We start from the raw sequence: 18,903 nt of genomic DNA, 5'->3' as shown, positions 1-18,903 counted from the left end.
ACTGGTGTCAGTGACGCCGGTACTTCGCGCTAGTCGCTACATTACGATTCTACAGGATGTGCAAACAACTGTTTGTGTGCTGATAAAACTGTCGTTTTACAGTACCTGATATGACTGCTTTCCCTTTAGAGCTATGACGTACTACACTGAAGCGCCAAAGAAACAGAGATATGTAAACAGGCAGAATAAGGCGCTGCGATCGGCAACGGCTATACAGGGTGGTCCATTGATCGTGACCGGGCCAAATATCTCACGAAATAAGTAAGCATCAAACGAAAAAACTACAAAGAGCGAAACTCGTCTACCTTGAAGGAGGAAACCAGATGGCGCTATGGTTAGCCCGCTAGATGGCGCTGCAATAGCACAAACGGATATCAACTGCGTTTTTTAAAATAGGAACCCCCATTTTTTATTACATATTCGTGTAGTACGTGAAAAAATATGAATGTTTTAGTTGGACCACTTTTCTCGCTTTGTGATAGATAGCGCTGGAATAGTCACAAACATATAAGTACGTCGTATCACGTAACATTCCACCAGTGCGGGCGGTATTTGCTTCGTGATACATTACCCGTGTTAAAATGGACCGTTTACCAATTGCGGAAAAGGTCGATATCGTGTTGATGTATGGCTATTGTGATCAAAATGCCCAACGGTCGTGTGCTATGTATGCTGCTCGGTATCCAAGTGTCCAGACCGTTCGCCGGATACTTACGTTATTTAAGGAAACAGGAAGTGTTCAGCCACATGTGAAACGTCAACCACGACCTGCAGCAAATGATGATGCCCAAGTAGGTGTTTTAGCTGCTGTCGCGGCTAATCCGCACATCAGTAGCAGACAAATTGCGCGAGAATCGGGAATCTCAAAAACGTCGGTGTTGAGAATGCTACATCAACATCGATTGCACCCGTACCATACTTCTATCCACTAGGAATTGCATGGCGACGACTTTGAACGTCGTGTACGTTTCTGCCACTGGGCACAAGAGAAATTACGGGTCGATGACAGATTTTTTGCACGCGTTCTATTTAGCGACGAAGCGTCATTCACCAACAGCGGTAATGTAAACTGGCATAACATGCACTATTGGGCAACGGAAAATCCACAATGGCTGTGATAAGTGGAACATCAGCGACCTTGGCGGGTTAATGTATGGTGCGGCATTATGGGAGGAAGGATAATTGGCCCCCATTTTATCGATGGCAATCTAAATGGTGCAATGTATGCTGATTTCCTACGTAATGTTCTACCGATGTTACTGCAAGATGTTTCACTGCATGACAGAATGGCGATGAACTTCCATCATGATGGATGTCCGGCACATAGCTCGCGTCTGATCGAAGTGGTATTGAATAGCATTTTTCATGACACGTGGATTGGTCGTCGAAGCACCATACCATGGCCCGCACGTTCACCGAATCTGACGTTCCCGGATTTCTTTCTGTTGGGGAAGTTGAAGGATACATGATATTGTGATCCACCGACAACGCCTGACAACATGCGTCAGCGCATTGTCAATGCATGTGCGAACATTACGGAAGACGAACTACTCCATGTTGAGAGGAATGTCGTTACACGTATTGCCAAATGCATTGAGGCTGACGGATATAACTTTGAGCATTTTCTAGCGGTTCTAGGCGCTCAGTCCGGAACCGCGCGACTGCTACGGTCGCAGGTTCGAATCCTGCCTCGGGCATGGATGTGTGTGATGTCCTTATGTTAGTTAGGTTTAAGTAGCTCTAAGTTCTAGGGGACTGATGACCACAGATGTTAAGTCCCATAGTGCTCAGAGCCATTTGAACCATTTTTGACCCGGTCAGGATCAATGGACCACCCTGTGTACACGGTGACAATTATTGAACCATATGAAAAAATGTAAATTAGTTACAAACTACGGCCTGCACACACTTCATTCAATGTACAAACGTCACTACAGATATTCGGATTTAGGTTATGTTCGATGTGCCTGCCATCATTGGCGATGGTGTGGCGCAGACAAAGAGCGAAATTCTGCATGACGCGCTGAAGTGCATCATCGATGGTGTCGATGACCTCCTGAATGGCTGTTTTCAGCTCAGCTATTGTTTTGGGGTTACTGCTGTACACCTTGTCTTTAATATAGCCCCACAAAAGGAATCGCATGTGTTTTGATCCGAAGAATATGGCGGCCAAACGAGTCCACGCCAGGGGCCTCTGGGCACCGCAGAGCCGGAATGCTGCCCCAAAAGTGCTCCTTCAGGACGTCAAACACTCTCTTGCTTCGATGCCGTCGAGCGCCGCCTTGCGTGAACCGCAACTTGTCGAAATCAGGGTCTCTTTGGATAGTGTGGATGAAATCATGTTCCAGAACTTTCACATACCGTTCGGTAGTCACCGTGTCAGCAAGGAATATCGGACCGATTATTCCGTGACTGGACACTGCACACCACACAATCACCTGTTGAGGGTGAAGAGACTTCTCTATCGCAAAATTCGGCTTCTCAGTGCCCCAAATGCATTGTTTTGCTTATTGACGAAGTCATCCGAATGAAATGCCCAACAACAACAAGGAACATCTTAATTCCCATCGTGCCCCGCAGCCAACCGTGCAGTTTGAACGTTGTAATGCAAACAGTTCAGAAGTTATCACCATTTTATATCAAATAGTTCAATAATTGCCACCCTGTATGTAGATGTAAATATTCCTGAGATTAGCTGCATCGGGTCTGAAGATATTGCGTACTGCTGCCACATGAAAGCATGCGCAGTATCAGGGCTGGAACCCCGATTTTCCCCTTGTCACAAGCGGTAGCTTTAACCACTTCAGCTATCCGAGCACATTCCAGGATCTACCCAAACTTTCGCATGACATCCTGACTATGACTTAAGTTGGATTCCCGCCACAGGGTTTCAAGGAGACAAACGTGTGGAATGTTAGACAGTTGGGTCGGCCTTGGAAGTCTGCTCGGGTAGGTAAAGTGGTTAAGTCGACTGCTGACAACAAGCGGGAAATCCGGTTTCGAATCTTGGTCCGGCACAAATTTTCATGTGTCACCAGTAGGTGATGTCTTCATGCTGATGCTCCTAATGTCAGAAAGATTTTACGCCTGTAAATAAATTTCATAAAATTTAGCACAGCTGCAAGATCGTTATCAATGCTTGTTTCTCCAGACATTGGAAAAATTAAGAACTATGTATGTTTTCTTATATACTTTAGGTAAGCGTAATTAAGTATTAAATTACAGTTTGTGTTACGTGAAGTACTATCAGTGCTTAAATATGTTACATATATCTTACAGGTTTTAACAAATCCTGTATCAACAGCTCTAGCATAATAATGTGCTTTTAACCAATGACACTGTCACCTTGCTCATAGTTACGTTTTTATTCCTTGTTATCTCGTAAATATTACCATATTTCAGATTTCCAGAAAGGAGAGAATTAATGGATGCTTGGGTAAAAGCAGTTTTCAGGGAGAACTGGTCACCTACAAGTGCTTCAGGTGTTTGTTCCCAGTATTTTCATGAAGAAGACGTGTATCTAACTGATAAGGTGGGGAGACTTGGAGAGGGAGCTGTTCCCACTGAATTGCTTCCGTATCCACTGTATTCTCAGAAAAAACTCACTTCGAGGAAGCCACATGCTGCTGAGCGTGCTGGTGATAAAACCTTATAGTTCATCATCAAGTTGTGATCAGCCTGGTACAGCAGATCCGTCACCACGCAAAAGAAAACTGAGAGAAGAGTCGAAGGAAAAAAAAAAGGTAGATGTACAAGTACTACACACAGAGGAAAATGGGGCCAAGCTCAACCAATTAGAAATTTTAGAAATTAACAAACAGATGTGTATCTCCCCACACCTATTATTAAACGAGCAAACCTATTCAATATTCACCTCTTTGAGATGAGATCGCAACCCCAGGATAGATGCAAAACTTTGGGCCCCAGTCCATTGTAGTTAAAAATATCTTTGCTGATGCATAACTTCAGTCCAGTCATTGTAGTATAATTAGTGAATGTGTAATAATGGCCAGGGTGGCCGAGCGGTTCTAGGCGCTTCAGTCTGGAACCGCGCGATCACTACGGTCGCAGGTTCGAATCCTGCCTCGGGCATGGATGTGTACGATGTCCTTAGGTTTGTTAGATTTAAGTAGTTCTAAGTTCTAGGGGACTGATGATCTCAGATGTTGTGTCCCATGGTGCTCAGAGCCATTTGACCTATTCTTTTGTAATGATTAATGTAATTTGTTAAAATGGTCATTGCTGGAACCGCAAGACCGCTACGGTCGCAGGTTCGAATCCTGCCTCGGGCATGGATGTTTGTGATGTCTTTAGGTTAGTTAGGTTTAACTAGTTCTAAGTTCTAGGGGACTAATGACCTCAGCAGTTGAGTCCCATAGTGCTCAGAGCCATTTGAACCAAAATGGTCATTGACGTAATTGTGCAGTAAGCTATGGATCGGTACCTTAAGAAGTTGATATGATTATCTTTGCCTTGTCATCATGTTTATCTGTGCATTATCTTCTTTGGGAATCAGTAATGTACTTGAAAATGGGCTTATAACTAAGGTTGAGCAATAAATTAATAATAAATTGTAAAACAAGGCTAAAAACAGTGTTTGTTTAGTTAATTACAATGTTTCACGAAAACCTACAGTTGTATCAATTAAAATGACCATGTCAGTTGGTTAGACTGAACTTTAGTAATCCCTTACTATGTCTTACAAAGATCAGATCTTGGTGTATTGAATTGTGAACCAGGGTTTGGTCATGAATGCTTCAATATAATTAAGGAAAAATAAAAATACTATAGACGAAAGGGAACAGTACCAATAGCAGCTCTTAGCATAGGTGATATGTGCTTAAAGGCACATATAGAGTATGATAATAATAAAATTACTGGTTAACTTGACCTTGGGACAGAAATTGTCAGTCAGTGCTCGACAAGTGCCAAAATGGCTTGTGTGATTATGTGCACAACTAGGAAACTTCTTGTGAATAGTTCCTTATTGGTTCATTGTCTGGAGAGGAAAGGTCCAGTTTGATGAAATCTTGCATGGGTAAAGTGCATGATATCGGTGTTACAGCTATTTCTGTGACTTTTGAAAGAAGTGCGGTGCAGATTTGTGTGGCATATGCCGGGAAGGTTCGTCAAAAGGCCACATCCTCTTCCTTCCCATCCAGTAGTAAGAAATCCGAGCAGAGCTCCAATTATCGCAACAGTGAAATGGTCATAAAACAGCAATCTTCCTTCATTCCTTCTTTTCTTGTGTCTTGACATAAAACGAGAAAATGCAAGGGAGTCGTTCTCGTGGAAAGTTGTGCCCAGATCGGGTTGTGACGTACGATGTGTCTATGCCATGCGCAGCCATCCAAGGCCGCGAGCCAGTTCTGCAGCACCATCTGTAGCGGCGAACACATTCAGCCACACACCATCAGTAACTTTCTACATTAAAACTAAAAATACTGGCAGTTCGTCTTAGCAACTTATTTAGGTGTATTTTTTCTGCGAGAAAAATAAAAAAGATGGCGGGGAGGGTTTCGACATGGCACTATCGACCGTTCCCTTGTGAATGGTACAAGATAGCATCTGTGCATTTCAGCTCCTATTTGACTCTGTACTCCATGACTTTGATGGCTGACAGTGAAATTCCTGAACCCTGAAGCTCCAGATACTTTTTACCTTGTCTTAGGCTATCGACTAGCCTCCAACCATCAAGCCTTTTAATAATATAAATGGTTGAGCCGTGGTAAAAGTTGCTGTTTTGAAGAGCGCGCCGCAGCGCGTAGTGTGAAGCACTCGGCCGGCCGGAGTGGCCGAGCCATTCTAGGTCGCAGGTTCGAATCCTGCCTCGGGCATGGATGTGTGTGATGTCCTTAGGTTAGGTTAGGTTTAAGTAGTTCTAAGTTCTAGGGGACTGATGACCTCAGAAGTTAAGTCCCATAGTGCTCAGGGCCTTTTTTTGTGAAGCAGTCGCCCTCCGTTTCTGGCAGTGGCGCCGCTGTTGCAATCGCAGCTTTGGTGTCTCCCTCTAGTGGGAAAGGGGGAAAGGTTGCCTGTTCACGTGCATTTAAGAGGCGCTATGAGCTCGTTGGAAGGGTCAGTCGGTCAGTATGGGTCAGTCTCTCGTCCCCAGCTTGCTAGCCTGTCTCTTGTACGCATTTCTTAAGCAGTTAGTGTCTGTCTGTCGTTTAGAATGCTAGTATGTCTATCGTTCGGATTAACCTTTAAATCCGGCAAAATGAGAGTCTTTCCACTCCGCCAGTAAGAGAACTCAGCGAGTGGTCGCCCGGTCGGGGCTTAGTTCCTGCATCTGCGCGTTAGGCCGCCAGTCTGCTAGAGTTTACTCAGGCAACGGTCATTGGCGGTTGGATCGATCGATTGGTCGGTCGCGCACTGAGACACAAGATGACTGGTCCGTCTTGAGCGTCGGCGCATGTGAGGTCGCCACGTGAGTCCAGTGGGCCGCGGCGAATAGCGAGGGGTACTTCGCGATCGAAACGAGAGCAACAGGAGTCAACCCACATCAGTCTGGTCGGTGCGAGCTGCGACGCCGTGAGACGGGAGATCGGCGTAGCGTCGGCGCATGTGAGGTCGCCACGTGAGTCCAGCGGGCCGCGGCGAATAGCGAGGGGTACTTCGCGATCGACACGAGAGCAACAGGAGTCAACCCACATCAGTCTGGTCGGTGCGACCTGCGACGCCGTGAGACGGGAGATCGGCGTAGCGTCGGCCCATTTGAGGTCGCCACGTGAGTCCAGTGGGCCGCGGCGAATAGCGAGGGGTACTTCGCGATCGACACGAGAGCAACAGGAGTCAACCCACATCAGTCTGGTCGGTGCGAGCTGCGACGCCGTGAGACGGGAGATCGGCGTAGCGTCGGCGCATGTGAGGTCGCCACGTGAGTCCAGTGGGCCGCGGCGAATAGCGAGGGGTACTTCGCGATCGACACGAGAGCAACAGGAGTCAGCCCACATCAGTCTGGTCGGTGCGAGCTGCGACGCCGTGAGACGGGAGATCGGCGTGCCTTCCTGCGTCCATTGAAACGGCTGGCAGCGGACGGTTCGGGAGAGCGATTTGGGTGTGCTGCGCCAGGTCTTCTCGAGAAATAGCAGTTTATTAGAAGTTAGGTGACTGGTGATATTTTGTTTGATTTACTCTTATTAAATTCTACTTGTTTTCTTGGTGAGGTCACCACCCGTTTTGCTTTGGGGTCGTCCCACCGTTCTTCTTCGTTTGCCCACCTGCGGGAAGGTGGTTGTTTATAAATTGGGTGGTCCGTTTTTCCCTTGTGGAGAAGGGATGGGTTAGAGCAACCTGTGGTTCGGGTTGTTCGGTAATGTCCCTATCAATCTACCGTACGGTAGTAGCTGTCTCTGTCATGTTTATCGGATTTGGTGCGTTAACGAATTTATTGCTTGGAGTGTAACGGCCTAATACCTGAAATATGTTTTGATCTCTGGAAACTTTGATATTATTGCTTATGATCTCGAGTGGCGGTATCTGTGTACTGTGGAGCATCTTAACTATTGGCCGGCCAGAGTGGCCGTGCGATTCTAGGCGCTGCAGTCTGGAGCCGAGCGACAGCTACGGTCGCAGGTTCGTATCCCGCCTCGGGCATGGATGTGTGTGATGTCCTTAGGTTAGTAAGGTTTAATTAGTTCTAAGTTCTAGACGACTGATGACCTCAGAAGTTAAGTCGCATAGTGCTCAGAGCCATTTGAACCATTTTTTTTAACCTTAACTATTGTTTGGCCAACCTTGTAGAATTTTATATAAGATTGCATTTCATGGGCTTTTATTTAAATGATCATTTTAGTATATAAAGTTGCCACCCTTTCACCATAAGACTTTTCCTAGAAGTTAAAATCAAGTTGCACCTTCGGCGGCAAGGTTAATACTACAACTGTTAGTGTTTTGTACTATTTACATCCCTTCTACGGGGGGGTGCATAGTTGGTGTGCTTGTGTAAATTGTTAAAACTCGTAGTTTAAAGTTATCTGGTGTGTTGAAGATTTGCACCAGTGTAGTCTTTGAGAGGCTGTTGTGAGCGGTCGTAACTATGGCCATGCATAGTTGGTGTGCTTGTGTAAATTGTTAAAACTCGTAGTTTAAAGTTATCTGGTGTGTTACAGATTTGCACCAGTGTAGTCCTTGAGAGGCTGTTGTGAACGGTCGTAACTACGGCCGTGTCAAAAGGGAGCGGCAAGGTTCTCTGCCCGAAAGCTCATACAGTCAAAACTTGTTTCTTCCTGCCTCTGAATAAATTGTGACTTTGATATTTAGAGGGTGCTTTCTGATTATAATTTTAAATCTGTTTCTTTTAAAATAATGCTTTTAGGCACTATTAAAGTGAATGAAATTCCCATTTGTTAAAAGGAATTTGGTTATGATTTCATCAGTTACTCCCTGGCAAACTACTTCCATGCTTTCATAGTGTGATTAAATGTGTTAATGTTCTTGCTGAATCGCTAGTAAATAAAACAAATTCTTAAGAATATTCTTTGAAAATAAATCACGGTTCAATGGTGGACACAGTAGGCTGGAGGTAAACATCGCACATAGTGTAACAGGGTGTATGGAAATAAACTGAGTGAAATAAGAGTGAAATGTGTTTTATTTAGACAGTGGTTGTACAAGGATTACATATCTCAGACACAGGGTCTCTAAGAGGCACCCGCATTGAGCAGGCCAGGTGTAGTTGGCCTCTTCCAGTCTGTCAGAGGTCAGGACCTTTCGGAGTTCGACGTCCAGTGGGTGTTCAGTAGACGATGCGGTGTCCGTATCCCAGACCGTGGTACCCCAGGCCGTGGTATCCCAGAGCGTTGTATCCCAGGCCGTAGCCCAGACCGCCGTATCCGTAGTATCCGGGGTAGCCGTATCCTCCGTACACTCCTGGGTAGCCGAGGCCGGCCGCGTACGCCAGTCCGCGCTTCTGCTTGCTGGAGGACTCCTCAGTGGCGAAGACGACGGCCATCAGGCACAGGGCGAGGACCTGTGCAAGCAGGAACACACCACAGCGGTGAGTCAGGGACATCTGTACCAGCGTCTACAGTACATCTGCGCTTCTCAAAAATTTTAGAAAAAGTAATGCACAGGCAGCTTCTCAACCATCTGACCACAAATAACATATTATCAGGAACACAGTTTGGATTTCTGAAGGGTTCTGATATCGAGAAGGTTACTTACACCTACAGTGAAAATGTACTTAATTCATTAAATAACAAATTACAAGCAGCAGGTATTTTCTGTGATTTGTTAAAGGCATTTGATTATGTGAACCACAACATCCTTTTAAATAAATTAGAATTCTATGGTGTCATGGGCAGCGCTGCAGAATGGTTCAAGTCGCTAACAGGAAACAAAGGGTGTCAGTGCAAGGGACTAGTGAATTAAGTCATCAGTCATCATCAGAATGGGAAGAAATTACATGTGGTGTCCCACAAGAATCCATTTTAGGGCCATTGCTTTTTCTTGTGTACATTAATAATCTCTCATCAGTTACACTGCCAGAAGCAGAGTTCGTTTTGTTTGCAGATGACACAAGTATTGCAATAAATAATATGTCGAGTGTAGTTCTAGAAAGACCTGCTAATGATATTTTCATGGATATTAATAAATGGTTTAAAGCCAACTCACTGACATTAAACTTCGAAAAGACTCACTATATGCAATACAGAACCTGTAAGAGGTTTCCACCCAGCATATGCATAAAGTATGAAGATGAGCAGATAGAAGAGGTTGACAGTCTTAAATTCCTGGGATTGCAACTTGATAATAAATTCAGTTGGGAGGAGCACACCACAGAACTGCAGAAACGCCTTGACAAATCTGTATTTGCAATTAGAGTGTTAGCAGACATAGGCGACATAAATATGAAAAAGTTTGCATACTTTGCCTACTTTCATTCCATAATGTCATATGGTATAATAGTTTGGGGTAACACTTCAAGTCAAACAGAAGTTTTCAGAGTCCAAAAGCGTGTAATACGCATTGTTTGTGGAGTAATTCACGAACGTCCTGTAGAAACCTCTTCAAAGAACTGGATATACTAACAACTGCCTCTCAGTATATTTACTCCTTAATGAAATTTGTTCTAAATAATATATCTATTTTTCCAACAAACAGCACAGTTTATACATACAATACCAGGAACAAAAATGATGTGCACAAAGACTTAAAAGCACTTACTTTAGTTCAAGAAGGGGTCCACTACTCAGGAACACTCATCTTCAATAATTTGCCAGCAAACATAAAAAATTTAAGTGCAAATAAGGATCAGTTTAAAAGATACCTGAAAGACTTACTAGTGGCCAACTCCTTCTACTCCATTGACGAATTTTTTAAAAGAAACAAATGATGTATTGTATATACTCATACTACTAGTATTGTTATTTCAGCTTTAAAAAATGATGTATTGTATATACTCATACTATTAGTATTGTTGTTTCAGCTTAAAAAAAAGTGACATGTTCCACATCCACTAGGATCTCCTCAGTACGGATCTATGGAACGAAAAACTAATCTAACCTAATCTAATCACATCAGTCCAGTGATGAGAAGTGAGGAAGAACTCCGCAGAATAGCTGACGATAGGAATCATTGATTAGCAGGTGGGATAGAACGCCTGGACATGGGTTAAGACATTGAGGAATACGAGGGGTAGTCAACGTCTTAACTACCATCTCGGAAACGTTAATTCCTATTATTTTATTTTATTCATTTATTTGCGTAACTTCATCTGGGTGAGATATTGGATCAGTGTTCACATATACATCATAGTTACTACGTTTACAGGATTTGTAGACTTACAGAAAGCTGTAAACAATGCTGACCAAGATTCTGAAGGTTGCAGGGATAAAATACACGGAGGCTGTTTACAGTTTTTACAGAAACCAGACGGCAGTTTTAAGAGCAGAGAGGCATGGGAGGGAATGATACAGGGTTGTGGTCTATCCCCTATGTTATTCAATCTGTACATCGTGCAAGGGGTAAAGAAAACCATAGAAAATTTGGAGTAGGAGCTATAGTTCTGGGAGAAGAAATAAAAACTTCGAGGTTTAAGGATGACCTTGTAATTCTGTCACAAACAGATTGGAAGAGCAGTTGGACGAAATGGACAGCGTCTTGAAATAACGATATAAGATGAAAATCAACAAAAGCTAAACAAGGATAATGGAATGTACTCTAAGTCAGGTGATGCTGAGGGAATTAAATTAGGAAACGAGACACCTAGAATAGTAGATGAGTTTTGCTATTTGGGCGGCAAAATAACTGATGATGGTTGAAGTAGGGAGGATAATTACAAAGTGTAGACTGGGAAAGGCAAGAAAATCTTTGTTCAAAAAGAGATATTTGTTAACATCTAACGTAGATTTAAGTGTTAGGAAGTACTTTCTGAAGGTGTTTTTCTGGCCGTACGAAGCTGAAACATGGACGATAAACAGTTTATACAAGAAGGGGATAGAGGCTTTTGAAAAATTATGCTACATACGAATCCTGAGATTTGATGGGTAGAAGAAGTACTGAACAGACTTGGGGAGTGAAGAAATTTTTGGCACAACTTGGCTAAATGAAGGAATCAATTGATAGGACATATTCGAACACGTCACGTGGTCAGCAATTTAGTATTGGAGGGAAGTTTGGGAGGTAAAACTCGTACAGGGACACCAAGAGAACAATACAGTAAGCAGGTTCAGGAGGGTATGGGTTGCAGTAGTTACTCGGAGATGAAGAGGTCTGCACAGGATAGAGTAGCATGGAGAGCTGCGAAAAACCAGTCTTCGAATTGAAGACTACAGCAGCAACAGTTACCTTAGAAATTACGGTTTTAATATCACAAGTGATATTAAAATGATTTGAGTGTCTGTAGTGACAATGTGAGTGAAACTAATGAAGTTAGTACTGGCAGTACTTCTACTACTGCAGCAGCAGCTGATGCTGCCACTAATGGAGATATTAGTAATATTAATAATAATAATAATAATAATGACAATAAAAGGCAATGATAGTGGCAGATATAAAAAGTATTTATAGTCATATATAATACATATTATTGATATAATTCTGCGGAAAGGAAATTTAAGGAGACAGCACCAATGGGGTATACTGGAAAATGAGGAAGATCTTGCTGGAAAGATCGATGTACAAGGGTAACGGTTGCGTACAGGGACAAAAAAATGGTTCGAAGCACTATGGGACTTAACATCTGAGGTCATCAGTCCCCTAGACTTACAACTACTTAAACCTAACTAACCTAAGGACATCACACACATCTACGCCCGAGGCAGGATTCGAACCTGCGACCGTAGGAGCATCGCGGTTCCGGACTGAAGGGCCTAGAACCCCTCAGCCACCGCGGCCGGCCGTACAGGGACAACGACAATCATTATTGTTGCCTTAGTAGATACTTCATTGACTGTCTTCTGAATCTGGAGATGTTATCGAGTTCTCTAATATAATGTGTGAATTATTCCAGAGTCGGGTTCCTGTTACTGATACAGACTTTGGGAATGTGGCCGAACGATGCATTCGGCCTGTAAGGGTTTTGCTCTGTCGGGAACTAGAGTTTCTGCCACGTTGTTCAGACAGGAGGTTGAAGAGAGATATGGGGGGCTGTGCACGTTGGTAAGATAGTAAAGAAGAGGGTGTGGAAATCTCTGCTCCTGTCTGCAGGCAACAGGGATATCTGGGCATATGACGGTGAAATATATCAAAGAGTCTAACATCACAGATATAACGAACACAGCCATTCGCATTAGTTTCAGGCGCCTTGAGCAGTCTTGAAAAAGGACTTGTTGTTGTTGTTGTTGTCTTCAGTCCTGATACTGGTTTGATGCAGCTTTCCATGCTACTCTATCCTGTGCAAGCTTTTTCATCTCCCAGTACTTACTGCAACCTACATCCTTCTGATTCTGCTTAGTGTGTTCATCTCTTGGTCTCCCTCTACGATTTTTACCCTCCACGCTGCCCTCCAACGCTAAATTTGTGATCCCTTGATGCCCCAGAACATGTCCTACCAACTGGTCCCTTCTTCTTGCCAAGTTGTGCCACAAACTCCTCTTCTCCCCAATTCTATTCAATACCACCTCATTAGTTATGTGATCTACCCACCTAATCTTCAGCATTCTCCTGTAGCACCACATTTCGAAAGCTCCTATTCTCTTCTTGTCTAAACTATTTATCGTCCATGTTTCACTTCCATACATGGCTACACTCCATACAAATATTTTCAGAAACGACTTCCTGACACTTAAATCAATACTCGATGTTAACAAATTTCTCTTGTTCAGAAACGCTTTCCTTGCCATTGCCAGTCTACATTTTATATCCTCTCTACTTCGACCATCATCAGTTATTTTGCTCCCCAAATAGCAAAACTCCTTTACTACTTTAAGTGCCTCATTTCCTAATCTAATTCCCTCAGCATCACCCGACTTAATTAGACTACATTCCATTATCCTCGTTTTACTTTTGTTGATGTTCATCTTATATCCTCCTTTCAAGACACGGTCCATTCCGTTCAACTTCTCTTCCAGGTCCTTTGCTGTCTCTGACAGAATTACAATGTCATCGGCGAATCTCAACGGCCGCCCGGAGTGGCCGAGCGGTTCTAGGCGCTACAGTCTGGAACCGCGCGACCGCTACGGTCGCAGGTTCGAATCCTGCTTTGGGCATGGATGTGTGTGTGATGACCTTAGGTTAGTTAGGTTTAAGTAGTTCTAAGTTCTAGGGGACTGATGACAGAAGTTAAGTCCCATAGTGCTCAGAGCCATTTGAACCATTTTTTTAACCCCAACGTTTTTATTTCTTCTCCATGGACATTAATACCTTCTACGAGTTTTTCTTTTGTTTCCTTTACTGCTTGCTCTTGAGCAAGAGAAAGGACATACCAATTGATATTCTAACTACATGAAGTGCCGATGGAGTCTCGTCTCGGTTATGTGATTGGATTCGTGTTTCCTTCAGAAAGGTCGCATTTCCCGGTACTTGATGGAAAGCATTTGATGCGGTGCCCCATTGCAGACTTTTAACGAAGTTACGAGCATATGGAATAGTTTCCCCAGATATGTAAGAGGCTCGAAGACTTCGTAAGTAATAGAACCAAGTATGTTGTCCTCGACAGCGAGTGTTCATCAAAGGCAAGGAGTGCTCCGGAAAAGTGTGGTGGAGCCACTGATTTTCTCCATAAGCATAAATGATTTGGTGGACAGAGTTGGCAACAACCTGCGGCGTACGGTAAGGTGTCGAAGTTGAGTTACTGTGGGAAGATACGACCTAGACAGTATTTCCAGTTGCTGTGATGAATGGGAGCTGGCCCTAAATTGTAAGTTAATACGGGAGGGTTGGAAGGACAAACCTGTAATGTTCGGTTACAGTATTAATAGTGTCCTGTTTGACACAGTCACGTCGATTAAATATCTGGGCGTAACGTTGCAAAGCGATATGAAATGGATCGAGCGTGTGAGGATTGTGGTAGGGAAGGCGAATGGTCGACGTCGGTCTATTGGAAGAATTCTAGGATCGTGTGGTTCACATGTAAAGGAGACCGCATACAGGACGCCGGTGCAAACTATTCTTGAATTCGTACCAGATCGGATTGAAGGAAGACATGGAAGCAATTCACAGGCGGGCTGCTAGGTTTGTTACCGGTAGGTACGATCAACACGTAAGTGTTACGGAGATGCTTCGGGAACTCAGATAATCCCTGGAAGGAAGTGGACGTTCTTTTCGAGGAACGCTGCTGTGAAAATTTAGAGAACCGGCATTTGAAGCTCCCCGCAGAACGATTCTGCTGCCGCCAACACAGATCGTGCGCCAAGACCACAAAGATAAGATGCGCGAAATTAGGGCTCATACGAAGGGAATATAGAGAGTCGTTTTCCCCTCGCTCTATTTGCGAGTGGCACAGTGGAGGGAATGAGTAGTAGTGGTACTTAGCATACTCCGTCACTCAAAGTACAGTGGCTTGTGATGTATCGATGTAGACGTAGTCGGAAAGTCATGGAGTAAAATGGAAGTGGTATCTATCGTTTTCTAAGTGTTAGAGGCCTTCTGCTGTTCCTACGGTTTTTTTTTTTTTTGCCATCAGTCTACTGACTGGTTTGATGCGGCCCGCCACGAATTCCTTTCCTGTGCTAACCTCTTCATCTCAGAGTAGCACTTGCAACCTACATCCTCAATTATTTGCTTGACGTATTCCAATATCTGTCTTCCTCTATAGTTTTTGCCCTCTACAGCTCCCTCTAATACCATGGAAGTCATTCCCTCATATCTTAGCAGATGTCCTATCATCCTGTCCCTTCTCCTTATCAGTGTTTTCCACATTTTCCTTTCCTCTCCGATTCTGCGTAGAACCTCCTCATTCCTTACCTAATCAGTCCACCTAATTCTCAACATTCGTCTATAGCACTACATCTCAAATGCTTCGATTCTCTTCTGTTCCGGTTTTCCCACAGTCCATGTTTCACTACCATACAATGCTGTACTCCAGACGTACATCCTCAGAAATTTCATCCTCAAATTAAGGCCGGTATTTGATATTAGTAGACTTTCCTTGGGCAGAAATGCCTTTTTTGCCATAGCGAGTCTGCTTTTGATGTCCTCCTTGCTCCGTCCGTCATTGGTTATTTTACTGCCTAGGTAGCAGAATTCCTTAACTTCATTGACTTGGTGACCATCAATCCCATCAATCCTGATGTTAAGTTTCTCGCTGTTCTAATTTCTACTACTTCTCATTACCTTCGTCTTGCTCCGATTTACTCTCAAACCATACTGTGTACTCATTAGACTGTTCATTCCATTCAGCAGATCATTTAATTCTTCTTCACTTTCACTCAGGTTAGCAATGTCATCAGCGAATCGCATCATTGATATCCTTTCACCTTGTATTTTAATTCCACTCCTGAACCTTTCTTTTATTTCCATCATTGCTTCCTCGATGTACAGATTGAAGAGTAGGGGCGAAAGGCTACAGCCTTGTCTTACACCCTCCTTAATACGAGCACTTCGTTCTTGATCGTCCACTCTTATTATTCCCTCTTGGTTGTTGTACATATTGTATATGACCTGCCTATAGCTTACCCCTACTTTTTTCAGAATCTCGAACAGCTTGCACCATTTTATATTGTCGAACCCTTTTTCCAGGTCGACAAATCCTATGAAAGTGTCTTGATTTTTCTTTAGCCTTGCTTCCATTATTAGCTGTAACGTCAGAATTGCCTCTCTAGTCCCTTTAATTTTCCTGAAGCCAAATTGATCGTCACCGAGCGCATTCTCACTTTTCTTTTTCATTCCTCTGTATATTATTCTTGTAAGCAGCTTAGATGCATGAGCTGTTAAGCTGATTGTGCGATAATTCTCGCACTTGTCAGCTCCTCCTACGGTATATAAACGATTTAGGAGAGAATATGAGCAGCCCTCTTAGACTGTTTGTAGAGGACGCTGTCGTTTGCTGTCTTATAAATAATCAAGTGATCAAAAGGAATTGCAAAATTATTTAGACAAGACATCTATATGGTGCAAAAACTGTAAATTGAATCTAAATAATGAGAAGAGAGATGTCATCCACATGAATAGTAAAAGGAACCCGTTAATCTTGGGCTACACGATAAATAACACTAATCTAAAGGCTGTCAACTTGAACAAATATTTAGGGATTACATTATGAACAACTTAAACCGGAAAGATCACATAGATAATGTTGAGAAGGAAGCAAAGACTGCATTTTACTGGCGGAGCACATAGAAAATGCAGCAGACTTCTTGCACCACGTTTGTCCCACCTCTTCTGGAGTAATGGTGTGCGGTATGGAATCTGTATGAAATGCGATTGGCGGAGGACGTCGAAAAAGTTCAAAGAAGGGCTGGCTCGTATTGTGCTATCGCGAAATAGATAAGACAGTGCCACGGGTATGTTGGGACGGAGGGGCAATAAAAGCATTTTCGGTTGCGGTGAGTTCTTTTGAAGGTAGTTTCGTCACTACCTTTCTCCTACTGATGCTGAAATATTTTGTTGACGCCCACTTCCGAGGGTCGTTCCGAATGTAATTCCTCCTACTTTTTTGTGGTGACTTTGGATGTCCGCGCCAGATGTCATTGGTGTAGCGGTAATGCTTGAACACTCCTCTTTCATTTGCAGATGGTTCCTTTATTCTGCGGTAATTGGTGCCAGCGTAGGAGTGTTCCAAACTGGAGACTGATGTGACCGTGCGTATAAAACAGTAATGTGTGACTGAATTCCTCAAAACGGTTCAAATGGCTCTGAGCACTATGGGACTTAACATCTGAGGTCATCAGTCCCCTAGAACTTAGAACTACTTAAACCTAACTAACCTAAGGACATCACACACATCCATGCCCGAGGCAGGATTCGAACCTGCGACCGTGGCGGTCACGCTATTCCAGACTGAAGCGCCTACAACCACTCGCCCACTCCGGCCGTCGAATTCCTCACTGCTGAAGGAATTGCGCCTATTGAAATCCATCGACACGATTGCTAAAGGTGTATGGAGACGATACAGTAGAAGTGGACAATGTGAGGCGATAGCTATGGCATTTTCAAGGTGGTGGAAAGGGTGTGCATTACAAGCCACTGCCGGTTCGGCCCTGCACAGCTGTCATCCGTCTCAATGAAGAGCGTCTTGATCAACTCATCCGCGCTGATCGACGGATAACGACCAGAGAATTGTGTGCAAAGCTGAATGTCTGCTGTAATCCCTCGGCTATATTATTATATCTTGATCATCGCAAAGTCTGTGCGAGATGGGTCCCGCGAATGGTTACACAACAAAAAAAACCTCGAATGGAAATTTGTCGGGACCTGCTGGACAGATATGAAGCTGAAGGACAATTTTCTGAATACCATCGTCCACGGAGATTAGACGCGGTGTGACCACTACGAGCTGGACTCCAAAAGACAGTCCATGGAATGGCGACATGCGAATTCTCCTTCAAAGAAGAACTTCAAGACACAGCCGCCTGCAGGCAAAGTGATGTGCACAGTCTTCTGGGACAGCCATGGCGTGTTGTCTTTGGATGTCCTGGAGCCTGGAGAAACTGTCAGTTCAGCACGCTACAAGACGACACTGTCTAAATCGAAAGCCCGAATTTCCAGGGTGAGGCCGGAGAGGAAGACCAACTTTCACCTGCAACATGAGAACGCCAGGCCCCACACCAGCTTTGCGACCGCGCAATTCATTGTAAGATTCGGCAAGACTGTCTTACCAGACAGTCCCGATTTACCGCCTTCAGACTTCCATCTCTTTGGGTCTCTGAGAGACCGGCTGCGTGGCTAACATTTTCAGGACTAGGATGCTGTTGTCAAAGCATAAGGAAGTGGTTAGGCTTAGCTGGTTCCGATTTTTTCTAGCGCAGCATGCAAGCTCTGGTTCATCGTTGGCAAAAGTGCATAACGAATGGTGGTGACTATGGGGAAAAATGACTGTCTGTAGCTGAAATATTGCCCTATTTAGCTATGCTGTTGTGATCTATGTATCATCTGTAGTTTCTATGAACGAAAATAGGAGGCATTACTTTCGGAACGACCCTGGTAAATACGGCGAAATGATCATCGTAATAAAAAAAAGAGAAATCAGAACTCGCCGGAAAGATTCAAGTGTTCGTTTTTCGCGCGCGCCGTTCGAGAATGGAACGATAGAGAAAATATTCATAAGGTGTTTCTATGAACCCTCTGCCAGGCACTAAATTCTGAATTTCCGACTGGTCATGTAGATGTAGATGGAATGTAGATGTGTGTTTCAAGTGTGACTGTGACGGTACACATTAAAATCGTCGTGCCATAGTGGTAGCACACAATTGGAGGAGCGAAACCAGATGTGTCAGTTCATTGATTACTTATAGTATCGTGTGGTACTCTTGAGTTGTAGAGGGAAACAATGCTTCAACAGCACATGCCGAGTTTATG

The 18,903-nt window shown here is 43.9% G+C and overlaps 2 protein-coding genes across 4 annotated transcripts in view; both read right to left on the bottom strand.

The window, feature by feature from the left end:
• Window positions 1-18,903, bottom strand: part of LOC126424935 (cuticle protein 6.4-like) — a 245,477-nt gene that overhangs the window by 95,127 nt on the left and 131,447 nt on the right. The window lies entirely within an intron of this gene.
• LOC126424936 (cuticle protein 6.4-like) overlaps window positions 1-18,903 on the bottom strand; it is a 69,305-nt gene that overhangs the window by 45,654 nt on the left and 4,748 nt on the right. Inside the window, exon 2 of one of the 2 annotated variants that reach the window (XM_050087788.1) lies at window positions 8,579-8,974. The exons of the other annotated variant lie outside the window; for it this stretch is intronic. Within the exon in view, the coding sequence (XP_049943745.1) occupies window positions 8,741-8,974 (234 nt within the window). The 3' untranslated portion in view covers window positions 8,579-8,740. Of the gene's footprint in view, window positions 1-8,578; window positions 8,975-18,903 lie in introns of those variants that run through there. 2 annotated transcript variants of the gene reach the window in all.

The sequence above is a fragment of the Schistocerca serialis genome, chromosome 10 (assembly GCF_023864345.2).
Source record: "Schistocerca serialis cubense isolate TAMUIC-IGC-003099 chromosome 10, iqSchSeri2.2, whole genome shotgun sequence".
Lineage (NCBI taxonomy): Eukaryota > Metazoa > Arthropoda > Insecta > Orthoptera > Acrididae > Schistocerca > Schistocerca serialis.
The sequence above is the reverse complement of the archived record's forward strand: the minus strand, read 5'-3'. Positions and strand labels throughout refer to the sequence as shown.